The 13,116-nt window shown below is 37.7% G+C and overlaps 1 protein-coding gene across 1 annotated transcript; it reads right to left on the bottom strand.

Moving 5' to 3' along the window:
• Positions 1-11,765: 11,765 nt before the first annotated feature.
• LOC131415736 (olfactory receptor 8S1-like) lies at positions 11,766-12,702 on the bottom strand. The gene is given in 2 exon segments (XM_058557556.1): positions 11,766-12,194; positions 12,196-12,702. Coding segments are annotated over 2 exon segments (936 nt in total).
• Between the last annotated feature and the right edge of the window lie 414 nt (positions 12,703-13,116).

Below are 13,116 nucleotides of genomic sequence, written 5' to 3'. Positions count from 1 at the left end.
TGCCACTGCCATACTGTTTTGATTACTATAGCTTTGTGATACAGTTTGAAATCAGGAAATGTGATGCTTTCCTCTTTGTTTTTCTTTCTCAAGGTTGCTTTGACTATTTGGGGTCTTATATGGTTCCATACAAATTTTAGGACTTTTAAAATCTATACCTGTGAAAAATGCCATTTGAATTTGAGAAAAATTACATTAAATCTGTAGATAGCTTTGGGTAGCATGGACATTTTAACAATATTAATTTTTCTGATCCATGAACGTGGGGTATCTGACCATTTATTTGTGACTTCCTCAATTTCTTTCATGAATGTCTTATAGTTTTCAGTGTACAAGTCTTTCACCTCCTTGGTTAAATTTAGTTCTAAGTATTTTGTTGTTTCTGATGCAGTTGTAAATGGAATTGTTTTCTTAATTTTCTTTTCAGATAGTTTGATCTTAGTGTATAGGAAAGCAACTAACATTTGTATGCTGATTTTGTATCCTGCAACTTTATTGAATTCATTATTAGTTTAATAGTTTTTTGATGGAATATTTAGGATTTTCTATATATATGATCATCTCATCTGCAAACAGAGAAAATTTTCCTTCTTCCTTTCCAATTTGGATGACTTCTAGTTCTTTTTCTTACCTAATTGTTCTGGTTAGAACTTCCAAAACTATTTTGAATAGTAGTGGTGAGAGTGGGTACCCTTGTCGTGTTCCTGTTCTTAGAGGAAAAACTTTCTGTTTTCACCATTGACTGTGATGTTAGCTGTGGGCTTATCATATATGGCCTCTATTGTGTTGAAGTACATTCCTTCTGTATCTTATTTTTTGAGAGTTTTTATCATGAAAGGATGTGAATATTGTCAAATTCTTTTTCTGCATCTATTGAGCTGATCATATGATTTCTATCCTCTTTGTTAATGGGGTACATAGCATGTTTTTTGATCTTCAGACGTTGAAACATCCTTGCAACCCTGGAACAAATCCTATTTGATCATGGTGTAAAATCCTTTTAATGTGCTCTTGAATTCAGTTTGATAATGTTTGGTTGATGTTTTTTGTATCTACGTTCATCAGGAATATTAGCCTATAGTTTTCTACAGTTAGGGGGATCGGCTGGTGAGGCATCACCATTGGCTCAAAGGTTGACTTATGGATGGAGTCTGATAAGTAGTTAGTGGGATCCGTTTCCCTTTGATGCCCTCTGAGAGCACCTGGCTACTGTTCTCCAAGCCCCTCCCTGCCCCCAGTCATACAGCACACCTTTGTATTCTGGACCGGGCAAGAAAGAAGTGGGCCTCTTTGGCAGTGTCCCCACATAGCTGGGGAAACCAGGTGATCACTCACATGCTCCTATTTTCCTCTGTGGGAGAAATTGCAGGCTGAGAAGGTCTCTCTTGACACTGAGCTGTGCCACCTTGGGGAGGGGTGACATGGGTAACATGCAACTGTTCCTTTTACCCTCTTTAATGCATCCAGTCTTGGATTTTCTTTTTTTTTTTTTTTGCTCCAACAGTGTGCTGGAACTTCTTCTTTCTCTTGTTTAGGAGGGTGTATTAGTCAGACTTCTTCAGAGAAACAGAACCAATAGGATGTTTATACAGTCATGTGTTGCTTAACAGCAGAAATACATTCTGAGAAATGTGTTGTTAAGCGATTTCATCGTTGTGTGACTATCATAGAGCGTGATTAAACAAACCCCAGATGGTATAGCCTATTACACTCCTAGTCTATATGGTACTAATCTTATGGGACCACCGTCCTATATGTAGTCTGTTGTCGACTGAAATGTCATTATGTGGCACGTGACTGTGTATGTATAGAATGAGATTTATTTTAAGGAATTGCCTCATGTGATTGTGGAGGGTTGGTGGGTCCAAAATCTTATGGGGGAGGCTGAGCAAGCTGGAGACAGAGGAAAGAGTTGCAGTTCAGGGCCAAAGGCAGTCAGGTGGTGAACCAGGTAGAGCTGATGTTGCATATGAAGTCCAAAGGCAATATGCTGGCAGAATTCCTCTTGCTTGAGGGAGGTCAGCCTATTGTTCTATTCAGTTCTTCAGCTGATTGGATGAGGCCTACCCATTTTATGGAAGGCAATCTGCGTTACTGTAAATCCACCAATTTAATCTCATTCAAAAACATCCTTACAGAAATATCCAGAATGAAGTTTGACCAAACATCTGGGCACTGTGGCCCAGCCAAATTGACACAAAATTAACTATCACAGAGGAGATAGAGTAAAAAGCGAGAAATGTTCTTAAAGACAATGAAATATGAAAATTAAGTTTGGGGTAGCAGTCTTTTTGGAAAAGAATTAATTTTTTTAGATATTTTACTCTAAATATTTTTAAAGACTTAAAGCATCTTCCTAGGTCTTAGAGTAAGAACATCTCACCACTTACCAGAACAGTCTGGAGAAATATTCAGAACACCTTGGACTTTGTGGCACTTATTATGAATGAACTGATCCATGCCGGTCACAACATTGATTACTCTGGATGATGAGACTGGAGATGGGAAGGAGAAAGTTTTTTTAAACTTTTAATTTTAGAATAGTTTTAGATGTACATAAAAGTTGCAAAAACAGTACAGAGCATTCCCATATACTCCACACCCAGTTTCCATTATTATTAACCTTTTACATTAGTATGGTACATTTATCACAATTACTGAACCATACTGATAAATTATTATTAACTAAAGTCCATAAGTATTCATATTTCCTTAGCTGTTACCTAATGTCCATTTTCTATTCCAGTATCTTATCCAGGAACAGACTACATTACATTTAATTTTGTGTCTCTTTAGGCTCCTCTTGATTGTGACAGTTTCTCAAATGTTGTTTTTGATGATGTTGGCAGCTCTGAGCTGTACTGGTCAGATATTTTGTACAATTTCCCTCAATTTGGTTTTACCTGATGTTTTTCTCATGGTTAGATTAGGGTTATGGGTTTTTGGGATGAGGACCACAGAGGTAAAGGCCATTGTCATCACATCATATTAAGAGTATATACTATCCACATGACTTACCACTGTTGATATTAAGCTTGGTCATTTGGCTTAGGCAGCATTTATCAGGTTTCTCCACGTTTTTCCCCTTTCTATACTTTAGACGGGAGTCACTGTGTGCAGCCCACATTTAAGAAGTGGGCAGTTATGTTCCACCTTATTGAAAGTGCAGTTTCTACATAAATTACTTGAAATTCTTCTGAAAGGGAGACTTGTCTATTCTCCCACATTAATTTAATTATTTATTTATATCAGTATGGATGAATGGGTATTTATTTTAATATTTTGGTTATAATCTAATACTACGTTGCTCAAATTGTTCCATCCTTAGCTACTGGGAGATCTTTCACTTGACTCCTGTGTCCCTTTAACATACTCCCATCACTGTGGGTTTTTTTTTTTTTTTTTGAGTACTTCCTTATTTTCTGTCACTACAAGATATTTCAGGCTCATATTGTATTTCCTCTGCCACAGCCTTAGAATCAGACAATTCTCCATGTAGCACTGGTCCCTTTTATTGGAGAATGGTCTTAGAAACCAAGCTCTGGGCAGCGAATGTGCTCATTGCTATTGGCCTGTTGCTACTTTTAGACCCCCTCAGTTGACAGAGCTTTAGTACACACATGTACTAAGCTGTGTACAAGGGAATATCTGTAAATATTTCTATATGTATCCAAGGGGGGATATATTTTTATTTTTACTTTCTTGAATACGAAAGAAAGAGCCACAGACAACACTTTAGGATTATGGTGATATTGACTTTTTATCCTTTTCAAAACTTTTCATATTTTCCAAAGTAAAAGTGCATTGTTTTCTAATTAGAGTATCAATAGTTAAATACTTTTAAAGAATTGACAAATTACAAGAAAAATGGAATTATTTATCAAAATTGTAGAGGAGTAACTGTCATGTAGACGTAAAATTTTGAAAATTTCATGTATCATGCCTAGCTCATAGTAACAGCTCAGTAAACAGTAATTTCCTTATCTCCTTGGCTAATAGCTAAGAACAAGACAATGGTAAAATATATGAAGGAAAAGAGTTATGAATTAAAAAGCCTATCGTCTTTTTCCCCGTTGAAACTCAAGGAAAGAGAGCACTCACGTGTTTCTAACGATTCTACCTCTCCTTACGTTCTCACTCACTTTTCTCACCCCACACTGATCTTGGAGATGCAGGTATGTGTGGGGGCTTCTCTATTTTAGGTTAGCTCTGAGTTGTCAAGGTAAGTCACCCAACAACGGGAGAAAATGGAGTCCCCCTATTGAGTGGAGGAGGTGAAAGGACAGAGGCACACAGAGTAAGCTTGAGATTCCGTGAGGTAAAAATATGAACAGCATTTTTGAAGACACTACAGGAGATGGAGGCCTGACCCTTGTGTATATCCTATACTTTTTCAGGACGTTTCCATGTGATGCTAGTAGATTGTCTCTAACGCACTGAGATCTGGAGGGGAATATGAAAGATCTCTGTGAGGAAGTCTGTTGTCAGTGGCATGTTCCATTTTGAGAGTCATTTGGAATCTACTTAGCGCAGAGAGTACTTGAGGAAGAAGGAGAATAGTCTCCCAAAGATATTTAATTTGCAAGAAGAAATGTTTAACGCATAAGTGGTTAAATGTAGGTAAACCCAAATTACACTAATATAATAAAATTCGTGTTTATTTTGTGGGTTAAAAAAAAACGTGAAATATTTGGCAGTGATATTGTTTGGGATGAGGAGAAGTCTGTTGATAAATGCATGCTGTTAGCAATATTTTCATTGTTAGGCTAAGTTGTGGGATTATGGAGGGTTTATAATACCATTTTAAAAAGCAGACAAGGGGCCTGCCTGGTGGCAAAGTGGTTAAGTTCACATGCTTGGCTTCAGTGGCCCGGAGTTCGCAGGTTTGGATCCTGGGCACGGACCTACACACCACTCATCAAACCATGCTGTGGCAGCATCCCACATCCAAAATAGAGGAAGATTGACACAGATGTTAGCTGAGGGACAATCTTCCTCAAGCAAAAAGAGGAAGATTGACAATGGATGTCAGCTCAAGGCCAATCTTCCCCATCAAAAAAAAAGCAAACAAATAGTAAAATAAACAAAATAAAGTAAAAGATGTACATGTATGGACCAATGATTATGCGTTATGAACAAAGGAGTATGATTAATTAAATTCTGTGGTGTGCGGTCTTTTTTTTTCCTTTACCTTCATTTACTGCATTTCAAGCTCTCTTTACTTCTTTGTGTGGATTTCAGTTTCTGTTTGATGTCATACTCCTTCACCTGAAGAGTTTCCTTTAACATTTCTTGTATTGTAGATCTGCTACAACGAACTCTGTCAGTGTTGATTTGTCTCAGGAAGTCTTGATTTCTTCATTTTTGAAAGGTATTTTCACTGAGCACAGAATTCTTTGTTGACTTTTTTTTTACATCTCACCACTTTAAAGGTGTTACTTCACTGCCTTCTGGCTCACAAGTTTCCTGAAAAAAAGTGTGCTGGGAATCTTATCTTTGTTCTTCTGTATATAGTGTGTCTTTTTTCTTTGGCTGCCTTCAAGATTTTCTCTTTGTCTCTTGTTTGAAGCAGTTTTATTATTATATTCTTAGAAGTTTTGTTTGTGTTTGTATTTACCCTGCTTGGTGTTCTCTGAGCTTCTCTTCTCGGTGGATTGGTGTCTATCATTAATTTTCGGAAAATTATTTCTTCAATTTAAATGAAATTTAAATTTCTTCTGCCCTATTTTCTCTCCTCTCCCTTCTGAGAGTCCAAAGACATGTATGTTAAATTTTTTGGTATGCTCACTTCTGGATTTTTTTCCTTTTTTAGTCCCCTCCCACACACCGTGTTTCAGTTTGGGTAATTTCTATGGACTTGTCTTGAAGTTTTCTGAATCTTTCCTTGGCTGTGTTGAATAAAATTGTTTCGTGATTTTTAGAAAAGAACATAATAAAACAACATGATGAGTGCTATCAAGGAGGTATTTACAAGTTGCTGTAGGGAACAATGGAGGAAGGTTTCATGGGGGTTGTGACATTCAAGATAAGTTAATTTTTAATTTTTTAATTTTTTTATTGCAGTCACATTGGTTTATAACATTGTATAAAATTCAGGTGTACACCATTATGCTTCTATTTCTGCATAGATTACATCGTGTTTACCACTGAAATACTAATTATAATCCATCACTACGCACATATGCCTAATCATCCCTTAAACCCTCCCCCCTCACCTCTTCCCCTTGGGTAACCACCAATCCAATTCCTATCTCTGTGTGTTTTGTTTGTTGTTGTTTTTATCTTCTACTTATGAATGAGATCATACGGTATTTGAACTTCTCCCTCTGACTTATTTCGCTTACCGTAATATCCTCAATGTCCATCCATGTTGTCACAAATGGCTGGATTTTATCATTTCTTATGGTTCAGTCGTATTCCATTGTGTATATATACCACATCTTCTTTATCCATTTGTGCCTTGATGGGCACTTAGGTTGCTTCCACATCTTGGCTATTGCGAATAACGCTGCAATGAACACAGGGGTGCATGTATCTTTACACATTGGTGTTTTCATGTTCTTTGGATAAATATCCAGCAGTGGAATAGCTGGATCGTATGGTAGTTCCATCCTTAAATTTTTGAGGAATCTCCATACTGTTTTCCATAGTGGCTGCACCAGTTTGCACTCCCACCAGCACTGTATGAGTATTCCCTTCTCTCAACATCCTCTCCAATACTTGTTGTTTCCTGTCTTAATTATAGGCCTGAGGTGATATCTCATTGTAGTTTTGATTTGCATTTCCCTGATAGTTAATGATGTTGAACATCTTTTCACGTGCCTGTTGACCATCTGTATATCTTCTTTGGAGAAATGTCTGTTCAGGTCTTTTGCCCATTTATTAATTGGGTTGTTAGTTTTTTGGTTGTTGAGACGTATGAGTTCTTTATATATTTTGGAGATTAACCCCTTATCAGATGTATGATTTGCAAATATCTTCCCCAATTGTTAGGTTATCTTTTTGTTTTGTTGATGGTTTCATTTGTTGTGCAGAAGCTTTTTAGTTTAATGTAGTCCCACTTGTTTATTTTTTCTATTTTTTCTCTTGACTGGTCAGACATGGTACTTGACAATATGTTGCTAAGACCAATGACAAAGAGTGTACTTCCTATGTTTTCTTCTAGAAGTTCCCTGTTTCAGGTCTTATATTCGTCTTTAATCCATTTTGAGTTAATTTTTGTGTATGGTGTAAGATAATGGTCTACTTTCATTTTCTTACATGTGGTTGCCCAGTTTTCCCAACACCATTTGTTGAAGAGACTTTCCTTTCTCCATTGTATGTTCTTGGCTCCTTTGTCAAAAATTAGCTGACCATAGATGTGTGGGATTATTTCTGGGATCTCGAGTCTATTCCATTGATCTGTGTGTCTGTTTTTGTGCAACTACCATGCTGTTTTGGTCACTATAGCTTTGTAGTGTATTTTGAAATGAGGGAGTGTGATACCTCCAGCTTTGTTCTTTTTTCTCAACATTCCTTTAGCTATTCAAAGTCTTTTGTTGTCCCATATAAATTTTAGGATTCTTTGTTCTATTTCTGTGATAAATGTTGTTGGAGCTTTGATAGGGATTGCATTTATTCCATAGATTGCTCTAGGAAGTATGAACATCTTAAGTATGTTAATTCTTCCAATCCAAGAGCACTGAATAGCTTTCCATTTCTTTGTGTCTTCTTCAATTTCTTTCAGCAATGTTTTATAGTTTTCGGTGTACAGATCTTTCACCTCTTTGGTTAAGTTTATTCCTATGTATTTTATTCCTTTTGTTGTAATTGTAAACGGGATTGCATTCTTAATTTCTCTTTCTGCTACTTCGTTGTTAGTGTGTAGAAATGCAACTGATTTTTGTATGTTGATTTTGTATCCTACAACTTTACCATATTCATTTATAATTTCTAAAAGCTTTTTGGTGGATTCTTCAGGGTTTTCTATATACAAAATCATGTCATCTGCAAATAGTGACCAAATTTTGATCCCTTTTATTTCTTTTTCTTGCCTGATTGCTCTGGTTAGGACTTCCAATACTACGTTAAATAAGAGTGGTGAAAGTGGGTATCATTGTCTGGTTCCTGTTCTTAGAGGGATAGCTTTCAGTTTTTCACCATTGAGGATGATACTAGCTGTGAATTTGTCATGTATGGCATTTATAATGTTGAGGTATTTTCCTTCTATACCTATTTTATTCAGAGTTTTTGTCATAAATGCATGCTGTATCTTGTCAAATGCTTTCTCTGCATCTGTTGAGATGATCATGTGATTTTTATTCCTCATTTTATTAATGTGCTGTATCACATTGATTAACTTGCGGATGTTGAACCATCCCTGCATCCCTGGAATAAATCTCCCCTGATCATGGTGTATGATCTTTTTAATGTATTGTTGTATTCAATTTGCTAGTATTCCATTGAGGATTTTTGCATCGATGTTCATCAGTGATTTTGGCCTATAATTTTCTTTTTTTGTGTTGTCCTTGTCTGGCTTTGGTATCAGGGTAATGTTGGCTTTGTAGAATGAGTTAGGAAGCTTCCCCTCCTCTTCAATTTTTTGGAAGAGTTTGAGAAGGAGAGGTATTGTTTTCTTTGAATGTTTGGTAGAATTCACCAAGGAAGCTGTCTGGTCCTGGACTTTTATTTTTGGAGAGGTTTTTGATTACTGTTTCGATCTCCTTACTGGTGATTGGTCTATTCAAATTCTCTATTTCTTTTTGGTTCAGTTTTGGAAAGTTGTATGATTCTAAAAATTTATCCATTTGTTCTAATGTATCCAATTTTTGGCATATAGTTTTTTGTAGCATTCTCTTATAATCTCTTGTGTTTCTGAGGTGTCCACTGTAATTTCTCCTCTTTAATTTCTGATTTTATTTATTTGAGCCTTCTCTTTTTCTTGGTGAGTCTAGCTAAAGGTTTGTAAGTTTTGTTTATCTTTTCAAAGAACCACTGCTTGGTTTTATTAATTTTTTTGTTCTATTGTTTTTTTAGTCTCTATTTCATTTATTTCTGGTCTGATTTTTATTATTTCCCTCCTTCTACTGATTTGGGGCTTTGTTTGTTCTTCTTTTTCCAGTTACTTTAGGTGCACTGTTGGATTGTTTATTTGAGATTTTTCTTGTTTGTTGAGATGGGTCTGAATTGCTATAAACTTCCCTCTTAGAACTGCTTTTGCTGTATCCCATAAATTCTGGAATGTCGTATTTTCATTTTCATTTGTCTCCAGGTATTTTTTGATTTCTCCTTTGATTTCTTCATTGACTCAGTCGTTGTTCGGTAGCATTTTATTTAATCTCCACATATATGTGCTTTTCTGGTTTTCCTCCTATAGTTGATTTCTGGTTTCATACCGTTGTGTTCAGAAAAGATGCTTGGTATTATCTCAATCTTCTTAAATTTATGGAGACTTGTTTTGTGGCCTAATATGTGACTAATCCTGGAGAAAGTGCCATGTGAATTTGAAAAGAATGTGTGTTTTTTGGGTTTTGGATGGAATGCTCTCTATATATCTACTAGGTCCATCTGTTCTAGTGTGTCATTTAAGGCCATGTTTCCTTACTGATCTTCTGTTTGGATGATCTATCCACTGGAGTAAGTGAAGTGTTAAAATCTCCTATTATTATTCTGTTACTGTCTATTTCTCCTTTTAAGTATGTTAATAGTTGTTTTATATATTTAGGTGCTCCTACGTTGGGTGCATAGATAGATGTGAGGTCTTAAAGGCAGAAAAAAAGAAAGGAAAGGAAGGAAGGAGAGAAAGAAGAAAGATAAGGAGGAAGGAGGGAAAAACTGTGGTCTCAAATATTTTTAGAAATATTGCATGATGAATAAAGTAGGTCACTAAAACACTAAAAATGTTTTACAACATATATTTTCATTCGTATAATGAGAAATGAGAACAAAAACTGAGCTGGTGCTAATGCTTCATAAATCCTTGTAGTATAAAAATGTATGGAAAAGAGAAATAGTAAAAGTAAGACAAAAATCTTTAAAAAGTCTAACTTTGATGAATCATATTTTAAGGACTGAATATTTGATAAACATTTCCTAACATAATGCTGTTAAAGAGGAAAGGAAAATTGAAAAGGAAAACTGAAAATCTCTTGAATCACCAAGGAAAGTAAAGTAGGAAGATAGACATGCAATATGGCATAATTGTAGGAGAGGCCTGAAACAGGTCTATCTTATATGAAATTTTGAAATTAGATAAATACAGGTTTTTCAAGGAATGTCACACTAGATTATAGATAAACTTTTTTCAAGCCAAATCTCCTTTAGAAAAAAAGGATTTAGGTGAATTTGGAGCATCTCCCAAATCTGGGAGAGGTCTGCAGAGGGCCTTGCCCAGGTGGGAACAGAGACACCATGAGATGGGAGAGGTACAAAAAGGGAAGGAGGAGGCCACCAGAGCAAGTCTATTCTTTGAGATTCCTTGAAAATTTCCTAGGATTCCAGAGTTTGAAGAAGGAACCACTGACCCGTTACAGGCCATATTTTGCCTGAGCATAGAGTTAGAGGAATTCCTTCTTCCCTTAAACTCCTTCTGTGTTCACTGGTACAGTGGATCCCTCAGGCCCCCTGAGGGCACCAGTACATGTCTGGACCTGGGTTTCCAATTGTTGTCCTCCCAAGGGTGTCCATCTTCCTTGCTCTTCTAACCCTTATTGAAGTCTCCCTTCTCCCTTCCTAAATTTCCCCTTATTCCTCCCATTCTCCCCTCTATCTTATCTTCTCTCACCTGGTCTTACCTTATATAATCTCCTTTTGTTTTTTAGGGTGTTTTTCGCCTGAAGAGGGTCATGTTTACATGATTATCTAGTACACTAGTTAGGTTTCTGCTGGCCTCAGCCCCATGATTGTCCTAAGTACTTGGCTTTATATTAACTGGCCCGCAGAGGGCACTTCCCAGATTCTCATGCTGGTGGCTTCTGGTTAGGTTCAGCTAATGGGAAGTGTGAGCAGAAACTAAAAGTAGCAGCTAATCTGATTCTGGTGGAGGCAAGGCAGTATCCCTTTAGCAGTCCCAGCATCAGCTGCAATTTTCCTGTTGACGACCTGCCATCTGACCTCAGAACCTCCTCAGCCGTCCCAGCAATGGTGCCCTCAGTGACAGACACAGCAGGTCTGATGGCCACCCTAGAAGCAGTGGATTCTCTCCCCTTTGCCACCAGGTGAAGGTTCCAGGAAAGGCACAGAGTATGGAAATTGTCTGTGAGTGTGACATTGCCCTAATAAGATACTCCCTCTCCCAGCAATTCTTAGCTCTTTCTATCTTTTCTATAAGTTCCTCTCCAGTCCAAACTCACACCAACCCTCCTCTCAACTCCAAGTCTGAAGTTTATGTCTCTTTATTATCAGTGGCCTTGGCTCTTTTATTTCTAGCCAATCTTCCCCTCTAAATCTCAGATCCTGATAAGAATTCAAGTTCTAGACAATTTTCTCAGTGCTAGTATCAATGGGAATGTTTCATAAATAAAAGAGAGAATAAGTCTGTACCAACTTATTTCAATCTCCTGGATTGAAATAATTATCTGATCCATTGCTTTGTTCGTGAACAAATTAAATATGAACCAAAGTAAGCAAGTAGCTCTTGACTTTTCTCAAGCATTTCAAAGGAAACAGGTTCTTATAAGATATTTTCTCATATCTGTTATGAACCAAGAAAACTTTCCCCAAGTCTATTATTCATCCATTTGATGAAATTCTTCCCCATTTCCCAGTCATCCTCTACCTGTTCTCTGCTATCGGAGATGTTGTAAACCTTTTTGCAACATTCTTCTCAGAGCTGCTTTTACTTCCTTGCTCTTCAAGCTGTAGACAAGGGGATTCACTAGGGGAGTGACCACACTGTACTGCATGGAAAAAACCAACTCCAGTGGGGAACTCAGGGTTGGCACGAGATAGCGAAGAAAAGCAGATCCATAGAAGAAGCTCACTGCACTGAGGTGGGAGGAACAGGTGGAGAAGGCCTTGCTTCTGCCTGTGGTGGAACTGATGGTGAGGGTGGTGGAAACAATGTGGGCATATGAGAAGAAGACCAGGAGTAAGTTTCCAGAGGCATGCACAATGGCAGAACACACCAGAACTGCAAAGTTGGTAGAGATATCAGAGTAAGATAGAGAGAATAGAGATGGTAGTTCACAGCTGAAGTGAGGCAGGACATGAGCCTCACCAGAAGTCCAAATTCCAAGCCACAAGGGTGTTAATGAGAGCATCCAGAAAGCCCAGTCCACAGGACACCCATACCAGACCCACACAAAAATGTTTGCTCATCACTTGGCCATACAGCAGTGGGTAGCAGATGTCAGTGTAGCGGTCATAGGCCATGGCCGAGAGCACAAAGGCTTCAGTCCCTGCAATGGAAAACACAAAAAAAGCTTGAGCGAGGCAGCCTTCTACTGAGATTGATTTCTTCTGAGACAGTAGATTCTCCAGCATCTTGGGCACAGTGATTGAAGTTAAACAAAGATCCGGGAAAGAGAAGTGACTGAGGAAGAAGTACATGGGTGAGCAGAGATGAGAATCAGTTCTGATCACCATCATCAATGTCAGATTCCCCATCCTGGTCAGGAGGTAAATCCCAAGGAACAGCACAAAGAGCATAACCTGGATGTGGGGGTTGGCAGACACTCCAAGGAGGATGAATTCCATGATGGTGCTGTGGTTTCCTAAGACCATGATAGAAGATGTCCCACTGGGATGAAAGCAGAAAGAAGCGTGAACTATTCATCTACTCTTCACGCCACCTCAGAATTTCGATTCCATTCCACGTATACATATATCTCTCTTCAGCCTGCTCATCTTACATGGATTACAATCCTTTGTACATGGATTTTTTTTTTTATCTAATCTCTCTTCCTCCCCAGAAGTCCCTCACTTGATTGCCAACTGTACAGCATCTGAACCCCAAATCAGCCCATCTATGTTCTTTCCCCTTGTGGCTCTTCTGCCACAAACAGATCTGGAGAACTTTACATAATTTTTCCATCTAGTCTGTGACTAATTGGTTTCATCTCCTTGAACTGTCCCTTGCTTTTATCCTACAACACTACTGGTCAGATTATATCTAATACACTTCCTGGACAAGTGAAT

This window comes from Diceros bicornis, chromosome 17 (genome assembly GCF_020826845.1).
Source record: "Diceros bicornis minor isolate mBicDic1 chromosome 17, mDicBic1.mat.cur, whole genome shotgun sequence".
Lineage (NCBI taxonomy): Eukaryota > Metazoa > Chordata > Mammalia > Perissodactyla > Rhinocerotidae > Diceros > Diceros bicornis.
The sequence above is the reverse complement of the archived record's forward strand: the minus strand, read 5'-3'. Positions and strand labels throughout refer to the sequence as shown.